Below are 22,592 nucleotides of genomic sequence, written 5' to 3'. Positions count from 1 at the left end.
GGAACTTAGTCGATACATATCGACAGGGGGCCGTCTAATGGTTTAAATGTGAAATGTGTGTATAATAATGGGTGTGGGTCTGAAATGAAGTTAGGTAGTAGTTAACATTTGCTTTGAATAATTATTGGTATTTTGACAATGTGGGTAGCATGGAAATGTAAGTCCTGTAACTGCCGTTCTTAGTTAAAATTGAGCTTTTACTCAAGGTTTATGTCCTGGTTTTTTGCTGTGAGACACAGCCGTCAAGCCTTTAAATACCTTATTTTTTAAAGTTCACCTACCCAGTGTAGTATTGTAATAAATGTTTTGGTTTTAAAATTATTAAGGATTTGTGATTTTAGTTATTGTCGTCATAACTGATGTCTGATACATATATAATTCTTACTGATACTTCTATACTGTTTATTTTACGCATATGTACAATTGATGGTTAAACACGTTTTGTTAAGGAGGAGCATGCTTGTGCGTGTGTGCTGTTGTGGGTTTTGTGTGGGGAATGTATGCGGGCGTGCGTGAGCGTGTGTGTGACTGAGATTGCAAGCGATGTTTGGAAGGGCGTGTATGGATTGATTGATTGTACTCTGGCCAAAACATGTCCCTAGTGTACTGCACATGGTTGAAATAAAGTCTTATGTCTTATGTCTTATGTCTTAATGTAAGTCTTAGGTACCATTGTACCCAGGAAGAGAGACGAGAGATAGGAGTAGGTTGCAATAGCTTGTGTGGTCTTTGAGTTTTGTTTTTGGAAAGATATTGTTAAAGAAAAAGAAGACAATTACAGTAATGCAATATTTATTGTGAAAACCAACGATTGTACAAAGAACATGTGAAGCAACATTATGTCTATGATGGTGTGAAGAAAATTAGTTATGATTTATACTATTATTATTTAGACTTGAGACTGACAGTGTTGTGACGAGCGTTGGCTAATGGTAACGAGTACATAATATGTGTGTAGTGTGGGTGTTTGCGCGTTGGTTTGGATTATGGGTGTAATTTGTAAAACAGATGTGACAGTAATACTGGAGTTCACATCAGTGAGGTTAGTTTGAAATGGAACACACGCACGTTTTTGGAAAAAACAATATGACATTTTGAACCATGAGATCTTTATTAAATAATAAACTGAACATCAGCAAAACATCAAAGCAATTATTAATAAGGTTTGAAAAGCTTGACTTACTATGTTAAATAGTGGATTGAAGGCTGAAAACGTCATTTACAAATTACATCTGAAATAGGGAGGGCGGCGGGTGGGGCCAGTGCTGAAAGTGTGGATGAGAATTAAATAAAAAATGCTGAGTGACAACAGGGAGGTTAAAGGCTGCCCTTTTCGTAGCGTTCATTAATTAATTCCTATTGTTTACATGTGCCAATAATGTTATAAAACTGTACCTGAGGGGATATAATAACGATTGGCTGTAGCTTTCGAACACAGAAAAAATTATTTCAGTATTGCAAAGTGGTTTTGATAGTGTCGAATGTAAACAGAACAGTCTCAAAGTGAAAGTGGATGTTTTCCGGAAATTGCGAAGTTAACAAGAATACAGAAAAGCGCGCTTTCCTGCTTAGCACAATACGCTACCGCGCTAATCTGGCGTGTCAATATCACTACGTTTTGGACAGTGGAAGGTGAGCGATTTCTTTCACGCGGGGATTGACGACGCTGTACTGTCTGTGTTGACGGTCTAGAAATAGCCCAACCTCTGCTTTGAGACACATGTTTACCGCCCTCAGCTAATTCAAGAAATCACCCCTCCCCCCCCCTTCTGCTAGGTACACGTACACTCAAGTTAACCTCTGCTTTGACCTGTGTGCCAAGAGTCAGATGAGAGAGAGAGAGAGAGCGAGAAAGACTCGAAAGAGAGACACACGTGACACACAGAGACAGAGATAGAAAGACAGAAGCGGAGAGACTCAGAGGGAGACACAGACAAAGACATACAGACAGACAGACAGAGAGAGAGAACTCTGAACTCTGAACTCTGAACATTTATTGAATAAACACAAGGCTCATTTCAATGGGGAAATGGGGGGAGGGAAATTCAGCGTAGTACATGTGTCCACAGTGGAGCCGAATAAAACTGAACAACAATAAAACAGTGAAAAACAAAACAACAGACAAACATGCCACACGTGAGATACCGTGTTTTTAGGATTGAATGGTGATCATCTTAACCAATGTATTGAGATCTTTTCTTGAACACTTTATACAGAAAGTTCGACACATCCATGACATTCTTATCATCATCCGCACTCATAATTGCTGCCACATCGTCATTGGCTGCAAAAACAGAAAGCTCACTTCTGAACTCGTCATATGCAGTACAGTTCAATAAAACATGTTCTTCGTCTTCGTTTTCAGTCTTACATAGACAGACAGACAGACAGACAGACAGACAGAGAGAGAGAGAGAGAGAGAGAGAGAGAGAGAGAGAGAGAGAGAGAGAGAGAGAGAGAGAGAGAGAGAGAGAGAGAGAGAGAAAATGTAACTGATCTCGTGAGAACGGTTGAGGCCTTGCAAGGTTTTGACGGCAACAATAATTATTGTAGTTCTCTAAGACTTTATTTCTGTTTGATTTGTAATATGTTGGGAAGACATATTTATCAATTGATCAACAAAATAAAACATAATACAAAACGACACAACATTGTTAAAATCATTATTGGCCAACGTTGAACGTTTACGAAGGCCTCAATCTTCCCGCGCCGTAGACCAGATTAATAGGTGCTTGAATTTGGTATTTTGATTTACATAACATTAAACCTTTCTTGGGGTTCATGGTCATGGCAACAGCCATATTAATATTATATGATGTATAATATTATATTTCAGCATATGTGAATTGCTGCACTCCTGTGAAAGCCATGAACACGGTTTTTTCGGTAGATAGCTCAAAGCCATTCGTCTGCATGTAGTCAGCGATTTGGTCGACTTTTTCCTGGTACCGCCCCATTTTTGTTTTGATTGTTCTTTCTGACTTGCAGTTGACTGCTTCCCAGTCATCGGCAAACAGAGACAATGAGGCCTCCTTGAGGTTCAGATTTGCTGCATCGTGGACCATGATGCTGAACAATATGGGGGCTATGATGCTTCCTTGAGGCACCCCCATATCTAGGACATGTGTTTGAGAGATGGACTGCCCCACTCTAACAGCCATGGACCTGTCTGTGAGGAATTCCTGGACAAATGCCAGCAGGCGCCCTGAGATCCCCATGTTGGACATTTTCTGAATTAGCTTTCCATGCCAGACCGTGTCAAATGCTCTTCTAATGTCGAAGAAGGTTGCCAGCACTGTTCTGCCTCGTGCTTTAGCCTTCTTGATGTGGGCTGTAAGTTTTACCACATGCTCCATGCAGGCTCGACCCTTTCTGAAGCCTGCCTGGCAGAGGGGAAGAATGTTGTTCTTTTCAAGAAAGTGTTCTAGTCTGTTTTTTACAATTCTTTCGTATACCTTGCCAAGGTGAGGTGTGGTGAGGTTTGTGTGTGTGTGTGTGTGTGTGTGTGTGTGTGTGTGTGTGTTTGTACACGATGGTGTGCGTGTGCAGAGCGATTCACATGAAACTGCTGGACATACGTTAATGAAACTTTCATTTAAATTCTTCCAGATAATATCCACTCAAATATTTGTTATGTTTTCCATAAATGTCTTTGATGATGTCATTTAAAACGGTTTACAAAAATCGATCATGAAGATTGAATCTAAAAACATATAGATACGTCATGTTTATTTTGAAAATGTGCTCAAAATTAAAAGAAATCGCATGCTTCGCGGGGTCCAGCGCGACCGGTCTCGGTCTTTACATGGGTTTCGGCAAGCCAAGCTTCACTTCTTTTGTCTTTATTTTCAGGCAGACTACTTGACTTTTTTCATCGCTTCACGTGACTTTTTAATTTCATGTCTAGGGTTCGTTTTGAGTTTACTTTGCTCTGACATATAAGTTTATGTAAGTGTTTGTGTGTGCGCTTGAGTGGGGAGGTACTTTATGTAAGTATGTCAGTATTTGTGCTCGCGTGCGTGTCTGTGTTTCTCATTCTGCAGTGTGTGTTAATGTGCATACACCCTCCCCCTTCCACCAAAACCACCACCCGACGTCAGTGTATTAGCATCCTACCATGCAGACAAAGTATGGCTGTACAGTGATTACAAACCCATCAATTACGTCTTCTACTGTTTCAGTGTAATTGTAAATCAAGCAAACCGCATCGGGCTTAGTGACGAAGACTCCGGCGTGAGAGGAGGGGGAGGCGACCCAGTGGTGGGGGGAGGCACGGAGCATTGGGACTCATAAGCAACCGCTTGCTCGTGGTCACCGGAACTTGTTGGTGGAAGTGTCTGCGGAGGAAACAGTTCAATCATGGAGCTGTCGTAGACAGGTGGCGGGGTGGAGACAGTGGGCTCCTCCCTCGACAGGCCTCCTCCTTCACCCCCTCCTTCGCTACCACCCGCGACAAGGCTCCCACCACCATGACTACTACCACCACCTCCTCCGCCAGCAATGTCAACCCCCGCGCGCTCACCAACAGAAGGATTCAGGCTCGCTGCGGTCTCGGTTGCCAACCCATCAGAACTGATAGCGAGATCCGAATAGTCCGGAGGTAAGTTGTCTTCCCTGCTACTAAAGTACGCCGCGTTGCCATTGCCATCGCGAACAGGAGTCTGGGCGTCATCCATGCGAGATCTGTAACTGTGAAAAGCTGCCTGAACGTCAGTGAAGACGGGGATATTCGTAGTGTGTACGTTGCCATTCCCTTCGCGAACAGCAGTCTGGGCGCCTCTCCGGCTAGATATGAAACAGTTATAAGCTGCCTGGACGTCAGCAGATACGGGAATATTCGTTGTGTGTACGTTGCCGTTCCCTTCGCGAACAGCAGTCTGAGCGTCATCGATGCGAGATCTGTTCCTATGAAAAACTTCACTGGCGTTGGCGAAGACGGGGATATCCATGATGTGCGAGTTAGGTATGTTCTCCCTGCTATCGCTACGTTGCGTGTTAGGTCTTTCCTCTCTGCTAACGCCACGTTGCGTGTTTTGCTTCTGATGGCAGATGCAGGTACAGGCAATAGAGATGATAATAAGGAGGCCCGCTGCGCTGCCTATGACGCCAAGGATCACTTGTGTTTGTGTGTTGTACGTGTCGTTGTCGTTGTCTTGTGCAGGTACATTTGTAACTGAAATGAATCGTGGCAACAGAATTGGTTATAAAGATGCCTTCAATCTCGTGTAAACGATCGCGCACACCACCACGGACCTGTCCAGGTGTTCAAAGTCTGCACCTTGGCTGCTTTGTTGGTGGTGTTGTTGTTTTTGTTGTTGTTGTTGTTGTTGTTGTTGCACTAGGCACGAATGGGGCTCGCACACACACACACACACACACACACACACACACACACACACACACACACACACACACACACACACGCACGCACGCACGCACGCGCGATCGTATACAGACACATAAACATCACCATATCTCTTTCTATCATACAGCACACACACACACACACAATGCTCGCCGCTCTCTCTCTCTCTCTCTCTCTCTCTCTCTCTCTCTCTCTCTCTCTCTCTCTCTCTCTCTCTCTCTCTCTCTCTCTCTCGAACAGGTGGGTAAAAAAAAATTCTCACCATTGGCATTACTAAAGCGTCTTGTCGATGTCTCTTTGACAACTGCGAAGTAACTCAAGTAGAATCCAGACCTTCCATGCGTATTTGCACCAGTGTAAAAGAGAACTTGCATGTAAGGGCCGCTGCTCTGGTATGTATCTTTGATATCTTCTCTCTTACACAGACGAGCCAACAATGTGCCCGGATTCAAGCCTGTAACATAGACAAACAATAAGTATGTTCCAACTAAATTTTCATTCCCGTGTTATTTCATTTAGACTTTCCATGCTACTATTAAAGGCCCTCATCTTAGCTATCCGCTGCACTTTTCGGATCAAAGATTTCTTTTACAGGGGTCAATTGACCGCCACTCAAGTGAGGGTACCCCCAAAATCGACTTTACGAAAACGCAAGGTACCAGTTTACAAAAAAATCGAGAGAAAAAAGGTTCGTGTATAATTTACCATCAATCAGTGTGAGAGAGTTGCTGGGCGTGCACGAATCCTCTTCGTTCAACCTCACGTCGTAGATATAAACTCTGACAATTCCTCCTGCGCTACCTGTGTCAATTTGCCACCGACAGCCCGAGTCGCTGACAAACAATGACAACAAGAACAACCATTTAAACACACAATTTAAAATTCGATAGTTCTAATTAAAATGTTCAAAAACAAAGAATAATAACGGTGTTTGCAAGGTGTGTGTATGTGCGTGTGTGTGTGTGTGTGAATTTGTGTGTGTGTGTGTGTTTGGCTGTGTGTGTGGGTGCGTGCGTGCGTGTGTGTGAGTGTCCGTGACTGTGTCTTTGACTACGTCTGTAAGCGAGCGCCGCGCGCGTTTGTAGATTCATGCGTGTTCGAATGCTTATAAAACAGTTGTGTTTTTATGAGACAGCGTTCAAGCGCAAGTACAAAAAAAAAAGGTTAGTACCTGGAGTAGGTCCACGGGTACCCCGGTGAGGTCAGTTCTTTGCTCTCGTTGACCGATGCCAACAATTGCCGTGCAACGCCGTCACACTGCCCAGCGGCCCTGTCTGTAACGGTCAAGATGTTGAAGAATTCGACTTCGGGCATCAGACACGCTTGCATGCACGCGGACACCGTCGCTCGTACGCTCGCTCGCTCGCTCGATCGATCGCACGCACTGACGCACGCTCGTTCACGCACACTCGTCACACACACACACACACACACATATATACACACGCACGCACATTCACACACACACGCGCACACGCACACTCACACACACACACACACACACACACACAACACACACACACACACACACACACACACACACACACACACACACACACACAATGTCTCAATATGTTTATGTAAAAAGTACTTACCGATGACAACACACAAGATAATCAGGAGCAAGTTTACATATGACATTTTTGCTTCAGCCATATTCGCCGCGTTTTTCAATTGTTCTGGTAACTGAGCTTTTTAACAAAAAAGTTTCTTGATAATCTTAACGGTCACTTCCGAGAACAAATGGCACCCATATATTCAAGATCACACAGTAACGTTGCAAGCCCAGCACTTCCAGGAGACTTGGTGGATATCCAGTTGTCAGTTGAACGTATATTGTCTATTTGACATGTAAGATCAACTAAAAATATTACCCCATACTGATAAATACGGATCTTTGGTCAAATGCTGAGAACCAACAGGCAGAAATGTTTGTAAGTCCTTTGAGTGTCACTCCTTTAACTAGCTTCTGTTGTCACACACTTTTTTGCAACGCATAGTTTCGTAATAATATCACAAGCCAGTGTTGTTTACTTTTCAAATAAAAGGAATGGTTATCACAGGAACTCCAGGATGTGTACACATTTGCAGCGGTTATAAAGAGAGAATATCAAGCTTTAATTATTTCTCAAACCTTTTCGGTCATAGGCACAAGACACGGGCTGGGTGGGGTGCGTGCTCTCCCGCCACAGTGAAACAGTGGAACCCGTCTTGCAAGTCCCCGAAAAAAATCAAGTCATAAAGAAAGAGGAGTCTTAAAATGGAGGTTAATTAACGGGGGTGGTGAACAGGAAATTTATAGGAAAGCAAGATCTTAATAACCGGGGGAAGTCAAATCGGGGCGGAGCGGGGGTGGGGACATAAAAGGGAGGTTCCACTATATCTATAATAAGCCTACTACAGCAGTAGCGCCTACCCACCCCATGTCAAGTGCCTGTCGCGACACTGTGTCATCTGTGTTATCTATCTCCGGGTGTATTTCCTTGGACAAACAGAATGACCTATCTTTTGCTGCGCAGTATGGATTCCATGGTTGTCAGTGTGTGTGTGTGTGTGTGTGTGTGTGTGTGTGTGTGTGTTATTGTTTCAAGAACGACAAGAGAGTGCACGTCTACTAAGGTGTGTACGTGCCTGTTGAAGACGCCTTAGTGTATACCCGACAAAAAATTATTATATGAAGTCTTATATCGCGCGCGTATCTCCAGACTCGGATTCAAGGCGCAGGGATCTATTTATGCCGTGTGAGATGGAATTTTTTTTTACACAATACATCACGCATTCACATCGACCAGCAGATCGCAGCCATTTCGGCGCATATCCTACTTTTCACGGCCTATTATTCCAAGTGAAAATTTTTTATCTATGCCTATAGGCCTACAATTTTGCCAGGAAAGACCCTTTTGTCAATCGTGGGATCTTTAACGTGCACACCCCAATGTAGTGTACACGAAGGGACCTCGGTTTTTCGTCTCATCCGAAAGACTAGCACTTGAACCCACCACCTAGGTTAGGAAAGGGGGGAAAAAATGGCTAACGCCCTGACCCAGGGTCGAACTCGCAACCTCTCGCTTCCGAGCGCAAGTGCGTTACCACTCGGCCACCCAGTCCATTGTGTGAGCATGGTGTTTTTGGGGGAAAACGAGATTCACTATAGTGTATTGATAGCACTAGGCCTATTCTTCCCAGACGGTTAAAAAGGTCAAAGAATAAAAAACCTGTCTGCTACAGTAGTTAAAAATAAAAATCAGATGTGTACCTTCTGCATCAAACTTGTATTTCCAGATACACCCTTAGCTTGTTTACAAGAAGGCTGGGTTGAGAAACCTATTGCAAACATTAGGTTCCGGGTTTGTTTCTATTGTCAACCTTTTATCCACCTGCATGAGTGTTTCGCGACATGTCCTAATCATGTAAATCGATCAGTATTTGACATAAATTCGTGTGGAACAGAAAGGCAGAGACACTGAGGCAGACAAGCAAACAGTCACACAGACACACAACAACAACAACAACAACAACAACAACAACAACAACAACAACAACAACAACAACAACAACAACAACAACACACACACACACACACACACACACACACACACATAGACACAATATATCAGCAGATTTCTTTGATAGTCAGTGAGATGGCACACTGCATGCCACAAGAGACACAGTTTAAAACTAAATACAAAAGCCATATATCTTCATTCGTTCTATCACCTCTGTTTTGCCACCCCGTTCCAAGTTTGATAAAACACACGTTTTGAAATGGGCTTGTTGTAAAAAAAAACCACTGTTTTGTGTTTTGCATCTGACATTGCCTTTAGACTCTGAGTAAACGATAGTTGTCTTGGAAACATTCACGGCCTTACAAAACGTCCATCCGGTTATTCACACAGTGACACACATATTATTGCGCATGACCCCTAGTAGAAATTGATAGTTTGAAGATAGGGTGTGTGTGCGTTGGGGGGAGGGGGGTGGGGGGTTATAGCGGAAAATTCCTTTGAACTGACGAGCAAACAATGTGTAAGACGTAATGAGTCTCTATTCGTTGTGCTTTCTGTGTGCAAGCTACGATGCTTAGAAGGAAAAAACCTGAAGTTAAAATAAAAATTACCAATTTTTTATTAAAAAAATTTCAGTATCGGTAAAGTCAGTGTTATAAGACACACAGACGCAGACTGAGTAAGTATCTAAAAGCAGTGTTTTTATGTGTGTAGGCTACTATGTGAAGATGGAAACACAGTCAGAAATATGTAAGCTTCGAGAAATAACAGGTAAGTATGCCATTCGTTGAAAATATTGCAGTTCACGGGAGGGAAAAAAAACTGCACCTCTGTCAGTATACGGCACAGATTACACTTTAAAGGTGGTCGTCTACATTTTTGCTTTTTTTCAATAATCTTGTGGTTAGATTTCGATAAAAAGTTATGTCAGATGATGAAAGAACCATGGGGAAAAAAGTTATAGAAAAAAAATATGTGTAACAAAAGTTTTTATTTTTGGGTAGTGTCTCGGACACTTCCAATATTTTGTTTTCTGTTTGCTGAGAACATGTGCTTTGCCTAAAATAGCGACCAATCAAATTCTTGTCACTATGCTGACAGCCACGCCCACACAATCACAGCAACAGTTTGACACTGGGTATTGGAGCGCTGTCCACGATTTTTTTTAAACGCACGAAATGCACGGTTTTCGGGAGGAGTTTTGCCGAGGGCATTTCCCAGATAAGGATATCCTACAATGCTGAAATACTACAATGAATTTTCAAACGGCAACCCTTGCTTCGTCTTTCTTGATCGAAGGAGGTTGTATTTTTGATATTTGTAGAGAATAAACTCGGCATTTTAATGGTCAAATGTCTATTTATGTATAAAAATGTAGACAAGGACCTTTAACTAATTCATGAAACAATTGAGCACCCCGTATCCGCCCTAGCTACCCTGGAATTACTGCGTTGGGAAGAAAAGTAAAGGGTGAGTTTGAGCCAGGTAAACCCCTAACCTCTTCTGCCCCTCCCTGCATCTCCCCCCTCCCTAGATAACACACATTATTATTGAGACATGTTGAAAATGTGTAAGATGAATTATAAGCTTGATATTCTCAGTGTGTCCATTAAAGTGGTGCGCAAATGATGTAATAAGCATATTTATTACTGTAAGGAAGCATGCGACACTGACACTTATCGTGGACCTATAAATGCGTGTGCCATAAAAGAAGCGAGTTGAGGAGTGACATTGTAAAAGATTGCAAAATTACAACTGCATCTGTGTTATAATGTGCACTTTTTTAATTCTCGTAGACAACTGCACTGTTCAATTCAGTGCTAATTCCAAACCTCTGTATATACGACTGACGAATGCTTTTCGATAACATGTTACTGTTATGCTCCTGAACTGACGCATTTTTTAACGCTTGTTTATTCGGCCAAGAAAATGTGATACGCATAGGCCAGAAGGTGACTTATAAGATCCGCTGCATGCTAATCTGGATCAATGGCCGTGTTCTAATACCGTGCACATAATCTGCAGAGCATTTTTGGTTTGCGCAAAGAGCAACGATGCGTAAAACGGTAGCATGAAATAGGTATAAAAATTATGATACTTACCCGTTTTTACAAGGCGACCCCCCAAAAATGCAACACGCATACATGCTAATAATTTCTACATTTGTTGGAGGAATTACTTTATATTTGTCGTTCATTAACTTTAGCATATGCATGAACAGTCCAACAGTTTGTAGGTCAAATGGACTGACTTTTGTGCAATTAAAAAAAAAGTGTCCAAATTCGGGATCGACTCAATAGAACGAGGTTTGACATTGGGCGGTAGGCATACTTACCTGAATTAACCCCTCTAGACTTTTACCTTTTGGATAATCTGAACATCAGAGGTATACAAAAACACCCCCAGATCATCGGTGACCTGAAGAAACAGTCACAGCTAGTTTCTGGACAGTCCCTAGACAGGAAAGCGTTTGCAATCGAATGATGCTGGAAAACAAATCTTGTAATCACAGCCACTGATGCCTGCTCAAAACTATTGTTTTCCTAAACTACTCCCTTTCGAAACTGTTGAGCGACTGCTAATGCAGTAATGTACCAGTGAATTTGTAGAGGTGCCCCGTGGTAAGCCTCTTTTATGACAGTGTTCATTTACTAAATTGCTATTCAAGTGTTGCAAGGACTCGGATCAAATAATGCTCCCATTGTTGGCAACTATTTCGTGACCAGAAAAAAGGATCGAGGACGAATGACAGCGAAACCAACAGGTCCACCGTCGGCTCGGGGACTCAAACATCGCGGTACCTGCCTAGCTTATATCCAATTCTTAAAGCATCGTAACTGTACCTGGCTGGCTTATGCTGCGTTTACACTATGTTCCCGGCGGCCACGGCAGCCCCGTTTCAGGCCACCGTGGACAAAACGGGATGCACGTGAGACAACGTGGGGGGACGGAATGGGAAAACGTGACAGGCCGTGATTGCCGTGGATGCCGTGCCAGATTTTTAAACTGTAAACAAATTTGTCACGGTGCAGATTAGAAACCTAGTAGGCCGTAGTGAAACGGAGTAAACGCAACAAAACTTGACAGTACGCAATAGGCCTTATCAAAAATTGGAGGCGGTCCGTAGTGGGTCCGTAGTGGGACGGGAAGCATGTGTATTCCCCGGCATCTCACGGTTCTTTAACGTTTAGTTGCGTTCTGCCGCGTTTAGTGTGCGTTTTGTCACGGTTGCTTCAGGGTTGCTGCGCGTTTTGCCACGGTTCTCACGGCCAGCTAGGGTGTATGGTAGCCGTTTTGTCGCGTTCAATCACGGCGCGTCCCGGCGTGTGACGGTTTGCGGTCCCGGCGTGCTAAGGCGCGTTGCGTTCTACTACGGTCTGACACGGCGCGCGCGGTCTGAGAAGGAGTATATAATAAGCCGGGCTACATTGATACAGTACAGGATACAATGATTGCTATTGCTTGGGAGGCCTTCTTTTTTTTTTTACCGTGGGAACAAACGTGCTCCAAAGCTGCCCGGCGTCCACGTTTCATCCATAGACAGCCTTGACAGAACGTGAAAAACGCGTCAGACCTTGATCAGAACGTGAGAAACGTGAGGGAACCAATCAGAACGTGTCGGGCCGGGAGGGAACGTACTGGCATCCGTGGTAGACCGCTGGTCGAACCGCAGTGCGCCTTGAAGCCTCCGGGACTAGCGGCCCCTTTCCCCCCACGGCACGTCACGGATACCGTGATAGACCGTGAGAAAACTTGACAGGAACTAACAAAACTTGAATACAGAGAGAAAAAAATGGCAAAAATCCCACGGCGCACTACGTTTCGGGCGAACGGGGCTGCCGTGGCCGCCGGGAACATAGTGTAAACGTAGCATTAAATGTGCACTTTGCTACGTCATACAACTGGCAGCTGCATGATTTTAACAGCTTCTGGTCTGTGCAATGCCCAACTGCAGAAATTCCGTTACAAAGAACCACTACCACCTGAGATCACGCTAGCTATTTTATTAACCGTTGTTCTTCTTCTAGAACTGCGAATCCTGGCACACACTCAGACCCACTCAACCACACATACATGCGCGCACGCAAACACACACACACACACACACACACACACACATACATACATACATACAGACACACACTGACACACACAAACACACACACACGCACGCACCATCCCGTGAAGAGTACTCTGCAGTGGTCAGCCGCACCAAGCTGGCAAAATTAGTCAAATCCTACAGTGAGTACACAATCTTTGTTTGCCTGTGTATGTTGGGGGGGGGGGGGCAAGGCGGGGCCTGTCAAACAAATATTAATTAAACAAAAAAAGACTCAAACAGGTATCATGATCAGGTAGACCACGCTTTTCTGACCCACAAGCCTATTCTGGCATTTCGGCTAAACCACTTGTCTTCAGACCTTCATACATGTACATGTACCAGCAAAACTGCCATGATCGACATTAGCATTCGAATGCCGATAAGTGTTTCGAGCGGTATCATATTTGTACGGGAAGTACTACTAAGCCTCTACGTTTTACTTTGATTTTTCTCTCTCCTTTTCAAGATTGGGTTCGCTGCTGTTTGCTTTTGCTATTGGGTTTACGTTCCTTTCCCTATAAACGTTATCTGTGCGTGTGTGCGTGGTTTAAACCAAAAAAAATATACAGAAAGTATCGTCATCGATAATTTCAAGTCCTAGCGTCCTTCGGGAACAGTTTCAGTGTTCGCTGTTCGCAGTATTTCTTTCTTGGTCATTTTGGTTCCTTGCCACTGGCATTAATTTAAACGTGTAGTTATTTCTTCGCCTCTGAAAATGGTTTGACTCAGTTACAAACTAGGCTTCCGTCATGCAAGCGTATAAACTTATATTTCACTACCCCCCGCGGGTTAGGGGGAAGAATTTACCCGATGCTCCCCAGCATGTCGTAAGAGGCGACTAACGGATTCTGGTTCTCCTTTTACCCTGGTTAAGTGTTTCTTGTATAGAATATAGTCAATGTTTGTAAAGATTTTAGTCAAGCAGTATGTAAGAAATGTTAAGTCCTTTGTACTGGAAACTTGCATTCTCCCAGTAAGGTCATATATTGTACTACGTTGCAAGCCCCTGGAGCAATTTTTTGATTAGTGCTTTTGTGAACAAGAAACAATTAACAAGTGGCTCTATCCCATCTCCCCCCTTTCCCCGTCGCGATATAACCTTGAACGGTTGAAAACGACGTTGAACACCAAATAAAGAAAGAACTTATATTTCACTAATTATATGAGAGAGAAAAACAAGTCGTGATATCAAAACATTTAGTCAATCTGTCGGTCTAACTTGAAACTAAAAGATCGACACTTTTGTTTGTTCGTTCATGGGCTGAAACTCCCACGGCTTTTACGTGTATGACCGTTTTTACCCCGCCATTTAGGCAGCCATACGCCGCTTTCGGAGGAAGCATGCTGGGTATTTTCGTGTTTCTATAACCCACCGAACTCTGACATGGATTACAGGATCTTTTTCGTGCGCACTTGGTCTTGTGCTTGCGTGTACACACGGGGGTGTTCGGACACCGAGGAGAGTCTGCACACAAAGTTGACTCTGAGAAATAAATCTCTCGCCGAACGTGGGGACGAACTCAGGCTGACAGCGGCCAACTGGATACAAATCCAGCGCGCTACCGACTGAGCTACATCCCCGCCCCAGATCGACACTAAAAACCTCGTTCAGTCCTCGTCGAGACTACCACATTTTAAGGATTTTGGTTGGTGTCGCTAAGTCCACTAAACTTCGAAACTTATTTTGAATCTCCAAAAACTAACTTTGCCGCTTTTTAGGAACAATTGCCGTTTTAGTTACCCCCACAGCGTATGGGAACGTTAACATAAGGGACTGCCTTAGAACTTACACACACACACACACACACACACACACACACACACACACACACACACACACACACACAAAACCAACTTGTATACATGGCCATTTTGGAAAATCTACCACAAAGAAAATAAATCCTTGCAACATCCCTGCATTGTGTAGAACCCGGCGGTTCTTCAGAGAGCAAGTCAAGTTATGACTGTTCTACATGATATATATAGCAGGCCTCTCAGTTGTACAGATTGACATCGTTGGTATGCGCGGGGATAAGAATTATTGCAAGTGGCAAAGAACTACAGTAGGCTAAGACTGACACAGAAGCACAAATTAATCAAGATGGTCACAAAAGGAAGTCCCGACAATACAAGCCGGCCATAAACCGTCTGTATCAAAAGGTACCAACAGTACAATGGATTATCAGACGGTGAAATCTTGACGTGCCTTATCCTTCCCGCCACCTTGTACAAGTGCATTGTTTGGGAGATTGGCCAACCCTTCGCTGACCTACTACCCAGGTTTCTCGTCCAACTAACGCTTCAAAGCATCTCAACTAATCCTGATTCGTTCCGACCCGGCAAACACGTCCTATTAATCCTAACTGTACTATACTCAAGCTGTATTGTCAGCGCAATAGCCTGCGCTTTTGAATGCCGTTATTGTCCAGTCAAGTTGGGTACTAACAACAACCTCGGGTCAGTCGAAAAAGCAGCCAGTGTGAATGTGCCTGATCATCTTGGACAATCTTGTTTTGCCATCTTCTCTTCGCACGATTGATCTTTAGTCTAGCAATCCCTTTGGCAGGAAAGGCGCAATCATCATATGTGTTTGGCCTGCGTAGTACCACAGGCTATTCTGTGACGGACTGGAGAATAATTCACTAACCGCACACGGTGGAACATTATATTCCATCATGGTGAAGTGATTTCCTCCAAAAACTTTCAAAGCGGCACTATATAATCCGGCAGTAAGGTGACTGTCATGTGGAGTCGTCAGCTTTCATAAGTAATTAATTGTGACGCATTGTGATACCACTATGATCGCACACCGTGAAATTGGATAGGACAGTTGTGCGTAGTTAAATCGGGGTCTGCTTTTAATGAAATAATATGTACCCAGCGTGTTAGACCTTTGAATGAACTCTTCCCACTTCAGACCAAAACAAGTTTTCTTGTATGGCATGAACGGATTATGTATACACGCAAAAGGAATATAACGTACATGAGAGAAATGCTACGGACAGTGGAAGATTGTTCAGGACATAAACTTGAAGGCATTTCCTTAAATATTCGGGTCAGTGCAGTAATGTGGCTGTTCAACGGATGAATACAGGACATCCAAAGGATTCCAATACAGCCCTCAGTTTTGGTCGTGTGTTTTGGTCGACCAAACCAAAAGTTTAAAGTAACAACTGATAATGCGGCTGGTCAACACCTGAGAACTGGAAATTAGAAGGATTTCCAAAAAGTCCTTTTTTGTTGTGTACACCGACCAGCCATCCAGATCAGGACAACAAAATGGCGAACATTGGTAGCTTGCCTACCCTGAACAACAGGAGATTGTCAGTCCTTCAAAAGCAGCTCAACCATGCAAGGAAGAACATCACCATCACCAATGATAAACTCAAAGGTACAAAAGTCTTCCTCGTCCAGGCGTTTCAAATCTCTCTCTCTCTCTCTCTCTCTCTCTCTCTCTCTCTCTCTCTCTCTCTCTCTCTCTCTCTCTCTCCTTATGTCCTTATCAGTTTATAAGATAAGATAAGATAAGAAATTTGCAGATGTCTAAGACCGCGAGGCCTATATTTGATCTTTTGACCAGTACTATTGACTATCCTAACTTTAAGATGGCCTAGTGTAACGATCTTTTGATCGTGCCTTATTGTCTAGACTTTTCTTCCGGTGACGTATATATTTGGCTGGTAGTGGCCTTCGTGGCAAACACTGGGTGGCTATAACCCTAGCACAGTACATGTAGTCCTTGAACACACTGTCAATTCTGTTCTTAAAACTGTTTAATGACGGCGCCTCCACTGTTGACGTGTCCAGGGCATTCCAAGTGTCTACAACTCTGTTTGTGAAGAAGTGCTGTCTCAAGCTGGTTTTACATGCGTTTTTCTTTAACTTATAACAGTGTCCTCTAGTACCAGACTCCTGATTGAGTTCGAGAGGATTCTTGCAGTTATACACACCGTGCATGAACTTGTACACTTCTATCATATCACCTCTCACTCTTCTATAACACATACTAGGTATCTTCATGACTTTGAGTTATGTCCGTCTGTCTGTGCACATACCCCGTGGACGATGCAACCAAACTTTTACGTTGGTTTAAAACAAAACAAAATTAAACTTTATTTTTACAAGCAACTAAAATCTTTGGCGTACCCCCCGCGGGTTAGGGGGAAGAATTTACCCGATGCTCCCCAGCATGTCGTAAGAGGCGACTAACGGATTCTGTTTCTCCTTTTACCCTTGTTACGTGTTTCTTGTATAGAATATAGTCAATTTTTGTAAAGATTTTAGTCAAGCAAGTTTTGAGACGATTTCTTACGATAGGCGAAATGAAACTTTAGCAAGCAACACAGTGAATACTCATACACTGGTCCGCTTGAACCGTACGCTTGGGTACGGGTCCAAATGTCATATTTGTTACATGTGTTACGATCATACTCATGCAGTACAGTACAATACAATACAAAAGTAAAATACACATAATATTGCAATACATTACATTGCAATACATTGTAATACAGTACAATACAATAAAATACAATTTAAAAAAAAATCACTTTATTAGCTCAACCGGAGAAATTAACTTGTACCTTACAACACACACATCAGTGTCATCCCCGCTTTATTCCACACAACTTTGCACGCAGAGTCGCTGAGCCGTCTGGAGAAGTCGGTGAACAAGACCAAGCAAAGCGACAGCTTCAGGTCATGGCAAAAGACAATCCCCGTGAAGAAGTCGATGCTGGAGATGAACGCCCTGAAGAAGTGCCTCCGGAACTGCAGGGAGTCCTCCACCCTGGATCCCGAGATGACCCCAAGGAATGGCATCTACGACGGCGCCAGTCTCGACTCTATGCGTCCCAAAGTGGACCAGATCATCTCTGAAAAGGCTCCCACTCAGAGAAGACTCAGAAAGGTGAGTGTGGCCGTGTCTTTAGATTGGACAAGCATGTACTACACTCAAAGTAATGTTCACGTGTACTAAAGGCTCTCCGAGGCTCAGACTGGTATGCTAGTAAAGGAAGAAAAGAAAACCCACCTCAGCCGAGTTCACTAGGACTGGACTGAATCTGCAGACCCCGCAGTCCAATCTATACTCAGTAATTATTCAGGGGCATGCGCCTGTGTGTGTGTGTGTGTGTAGCTGTGTGGCTGTGTCTGTGTGCGCAGACCGAAAACGTCTACACTCTTGAGGTGAGTGCGGGTGCATGCATGCATGAATGCAGGTGTGTGTGTGTGCGCACGCGCGCGGTTGTGTGTGTGTGTGCTGCCCAGTGTGTGTGTGTGTGGGGGCCGTATGATTGCATACGCGAGCAAGTGCTATTAGCCACTCAGTCAATCACGTTCACCGCTTCTCCCTTGCCCACAGGTGGAGAAGATGAAGTCAATAGGCTACAGGGACGGCAAGCTGGTGGACTACCACGACACCCTCGACAAGTTCAACGGCGTGCTCAACAGACCCAAGGTCAAGTACGCCCGCACACCCTTCCAGCTTCACCCGAAAAAAACCGTGCTCAGGCGAGAAGCTCCCCTCGGCGATGGCTATTCCTGCTCCGGCGACTCCTCGTCAAGCGACGATTTCACTTTGGAGTCTGAGGACATCTTCGTCGAAAAACCTCGGTCGGCCTCGGTTGGCACTGTTCGCACCTTGCATCTGCCTCCGTTGCGAGCAGTCAAGGGGGCGGCTAGAAGACAGAGTCAGTACGAACGATCGCTGCCTGAGAAGAAGAGAAACACAGAGCTGACGCCCTTAGCTCGTCGAGTTAGTTCGTGTGGACCGTACTGATATGATCTGACAAAGTGAGTGCAGTCTCTGTGAGAATTTTCCTCCTTTCTGGGACATTCTGTGGACCTAAACAGACCAGCGGAGGCCTTCTTTCTAGGCTTGTCTTCAAACACAGGTCTTCTGGTCTTCTTCTCACTTCTGTGTTCTTTGGCTGCGACCCCAACGTACACTAAGTAGGCACGAGTGGGATTTTAAGTGTATGGCCGTTTTCCCCCCATGCTACTGATCTACGCAGTTGTACGTCGACTCCGGGGGATGCATGCTAGGAGTGTTCGTGTTTCTATAACCCAGCGAACTCTGGCATGGATTACTACAGGACTGGCGCGTATTTGGTCTTGTGCTTGTGTGTGCACTAGCACGAAGGGGGTTTAAGGCATTAGCAGGCACATAATTTGAGCTAGGTTTGTTTGTTTATTTGTTGCTTAACGTCCAGCCGACTACGCAGAGCCATATCAGGACGAGGAAGGGGGGGATGAAGGGGGCCACTTGTCAAGCGATTCCTGTTTACAAATGCACTAACCCATTACTTGTGTCCCAGCAGGCTTTAGTAAAACTAAATTAATACCTACTGGAAGATTACCAGTTTCCAGTATGTTAAAATAGGCTTAACCTATCTACTGCTGGACTTACATCAGAATACTAACAGATTAAACTATACATGAATCGCGAGACAAGCGGCAAGAGAAGAGATTTTTGGAAAAAATACAGGTGAATGAGCAAGAAGGCAGAAAAAAGAAAAGAATTCATGAAGAAAAAGAGAGCATGACAGGAAAGAGGAACCAAAAATCTACCTAACAGCAAACTAGAAAGCTCCTGCGGTTCCAAAAACAGGAGGGGCCTTTAATTTCATAACCGCAGTGCCCCACTGCGGGAATTTGAGCTAGGAGATCGGACAAATCTCCACCCTTTACCCACCAGGCGCGACCTGGATTTGAACCCCAATCGTGACCTTCCACACGGGAGGCTGATGTCTTAACCACAAGGCTACGCGCTCGTCTGTAGGTTGATCAGGTACCTACTTTTCTTATTTCTTTTTCTTTTGTTTACCTTTATCTAGAGGCTCTACACAACTCTTTACCTACGATGAAAGCCGGATACCCATGGGACCAACCGGAGTTCTCCGTGCATTGTAGGTGGCCTTTCGTGACAGGTACATTTGGGTCATGGTGATAGATCGAGGGACAACAGGTGTCCTTTCACGGGACGTTAGTGGTAAGGCGTCCGCCCCGTGATCGGGAGGTCGTGGGTTCGAACCCCGGCCGGGTCATACCTAAGACTTTAAAATTGGCAATCTAGTGGCTGCTCCGCCTGGCGTCTGGCATTATGGGGTTAGTGCTAGGGCTGACTGGTTGGTCCGGTGTCAGAATAATGTGACTGGGTGAGACATGAAGCCTGTGCTGCGACTTCTGTCTTGTGTGTGGCGCACGTTATATGTCAAAGCAGCACCGCCCTGATAAGGCCCTTCGTGGTCGGCTGGGCGTTAAGCAAACAAACAAACAAAAAAATATGTTCATATGCGTAGGATCACTCTGTGGGCCATCCATTTCAGTCAGAACTCCAGGGGATCGCGTTATATACTGAGCTGCATTTGCACATAGATCTATGGTTCTTGACTCACACTAATCCAGTGAATTCCAATTGAAGAATGGAAAAACCCACCAGTACAATATCAGCTTGACCAGTGGTGTATCGCCATGCAAACAGCAACATGTGAGGATCCAGCTTGTATCTTCTACAGCACTTCTACTGTTGAATCTTCAGTATTCTTGGAAAACGCTGAAGTGCAGTTTAGGACAAACGTATGTTTATGCAGTTCCTGAACTGTGTCTTCATTAATAACTGCAAGAGTGACTGTGAGCATACTCATCAAAACCAAGACTCAGCGAGAGAAGAGAGTTCTGTTTTGTGTCCTTGACAAAAGCAGGTCTGAATGATATGCAAAACAAAATACAAAAAAACACGAATTTCACACTTAGATTGTCTTTTTTCCTCTGAACTTGTGTAATAAATTATAAATGCATGTAATATAATGTAAAGTTACCCTTCATAAACATGTTATGAACAGTGCGTTTGTGACTGTTGTTGGAGCTGCTATGCTATGCTAACTTGGGTTTTCTGTCCCCAGAACTCGTGTCTGTTTGGGACATGACGTGGTCATATGCTAGGTTGTTGGAGGTTTATGCGAGTGGTATTTATAGACACAGCAGCTGTTAAAGTGACATTCTTTCTTTATTTGGTGTTTAACGTCGTTTTCAACCACGAAGGTTATATCGCGACGGGGAAAGGGGGGGGGAGATGGGATAGAGCCACTTCTTAATTGTTTCTTGTTCACAAAAGCACAAATAAAAAAATTGCTCCAGGGGCATGCAACGTAGTACAATATATTACCTTACTGGGAGAATGCAAGTTTCCAGTACAAAGGACTTAACATTTCTTACATACTGCTTGACTAAAATCTTTACAAACATTGACTATATTCTATACAAGAAACACTTAACAAGGGTAAAAGGAGAAACAGAATCCGTTAGTCGCCTCTTACGACATGCTGGGGAGCATCGGGTAAATTCTTCCCCCGAACCCGCGGGGGGCCAAAGTGACATTACCTTTGTTCTTATTTATATGGACAACATCAGCTGTGTTGGCAAATTGAAATTGAAGACCAGCAGGTGTAACTTGCATTTAATTATTCTGTCACAATTCCAAGTCTTGCTATGGTAAAGTGTTGACTGTTCAAGGCTTAAAGGCACAGTAAGCCTCCCGTAAACCATCACAGAGCTCCCCGAGCGTCTACATACAGTATAAGCATACCTTCCATTTGAACGCTCACCGAACGGGAACATCCTGGCTGCTTTCTGTCGAGCGTGAGAAATGTTCAAAGAATTTATTTTCGTGGATTTGCTCCTCTACAACAATGGCGCCTCGTTTTGGTGCTGGACGGCTGTTAATGTTATGAATATTCAATACCGGAAATCACGCCCGGACAGTAAGCCTCCCGTAAACCATCACAGGTACTGTCAGGCTTTTACACACAGTACAAACACCCTTCCATTTGAACGCTCACCAAACGGGAACATCCAATGTGCCCTACGTAAAGAGCAAGCAATTTTTAAAGAATTAATTTTGCAGATTGTCTCGAACACTTTTTGGACCCATCCTGAACTCAGGTCAAAAATGAGTTACTTCCCTTCGGGTCTCATTCTATCGATGTAAACTGGCGATAGCCGTGGATCGATGATTATCAGAATGTTTTTGGACCGTGGTGCGTTTTTGCGCTAGGCCTAACTTTTAAAATCTAAATAATAAATTGACAGCTTGTTACACAAACATTCTTTAATCATAAAAGAATTCTTTTTTCATCAAGAAAAGCCCGGAAGCAGGGTCACGCAAGGGTCGTAGCAGACGACGGTTTATGCATATCGCCGTTCCTCTCAACAGTCAAAAGCCATCGCTAGAGTTCTTGTGAACCACAGCCGTTTGTTTCGTGCATAAAAACGTGCTATTGTAGATAAGCTCACATTTGGGGGCCCGGGTAGCTCAGGTGGTAGAGCACTGGACTTGTGATCGAGAGGTCGCCGGTTCGAATCCAGGCCGGGACGGACACGGGTCAACTTTATGTACACACCCAGAGACGGTATCCATCTCCCATCCCCGTGTCACCACAATGGCACGTTAAAGATCTTGGTCATTCTACCATAAGTGCAGATGGCTGATACCACCTAAACACGCAAACATCAAAAAGCCGTGAGGGCGTAAAACTCGAATCGTATAAACCAATTCATGTCCAATATAGGCAATAAGACCTGACGGACAATAAGCCCCTTTAAAATTTACTTTTTTAAG

General features: G+C 44.1%; 3 protein-coding genes across 3 annotated transcripts in view; 1 reads left to right on the top strand and 2 right to left on the bottom strand.

Annotated features, from left to right (window-relative positions):
- The window catches only part of LOC138951816 (uncharacterized), a 76,900-nt gene that overhangs the window by 49,186 nt on the left and 5,122 nt on the right, over positions 1–22,592 (bottom strand). The window lies entirely within an intron of this gene.
- Positions 776–7,434, bottom strand: LOC138952740 (uncharacterized). The gene is made up of 5 exons (XM_070324457.1): positions 6,961–7,434; positions 6,537–6,639; positions 6,071–6,198; positions 5,628–5,819; positions 776–5,173 (listed from the first exon to the last, which is right to left on the bottom strand). Exons 1-5 carry the CDS (start codon positions 7,019–7,021, stop codon positions 4,194–4,196), a joined length of 1,464 nt encoding a protein of 487 aa, XP_070180558.1. The 5' UTR covers positions 7,022–7,434; the 3' UTR covers positions 776–4,193.
- On the top strand, positions 14,974–19,977 carry LOC138951821 (uncharacterized). The gene is made up of 3 exons (XM_070323375.1): positions 14,974–16,364; positions 17,614–17,882; positions 18,336–19,977. Exons 1-3 carry the CDS (start codon positions 16,253–16,255, stop codon positions 18,750–18,752), a joined length of 798 nt encoding a protein of 265 aa, XP_070179476.1. The 5' UTR covers positions 14,974–16,252; the 3' UTR covers positions 18,753–19,977.

Source organism: Littorina saxatilis, linkage group LG17, assembly GCF_037325665.1.
Source record: "Littorina saxatilis isolate snail1 linkage group LG17, US_GU_Lsax_2.0, whole genome shotgun sequence".
Taxonomy (NCBI): Eukaryota; Metazoa; Mollusca; class Gastropoda; order Littorinimorpha; family Littorinidae; genus Littorina; species Littorina saxatilis.
Note: the sequence above shows the minus strand (reverse complement) of the source record. Positions and strands in the feature narration are given on the sequence as shown.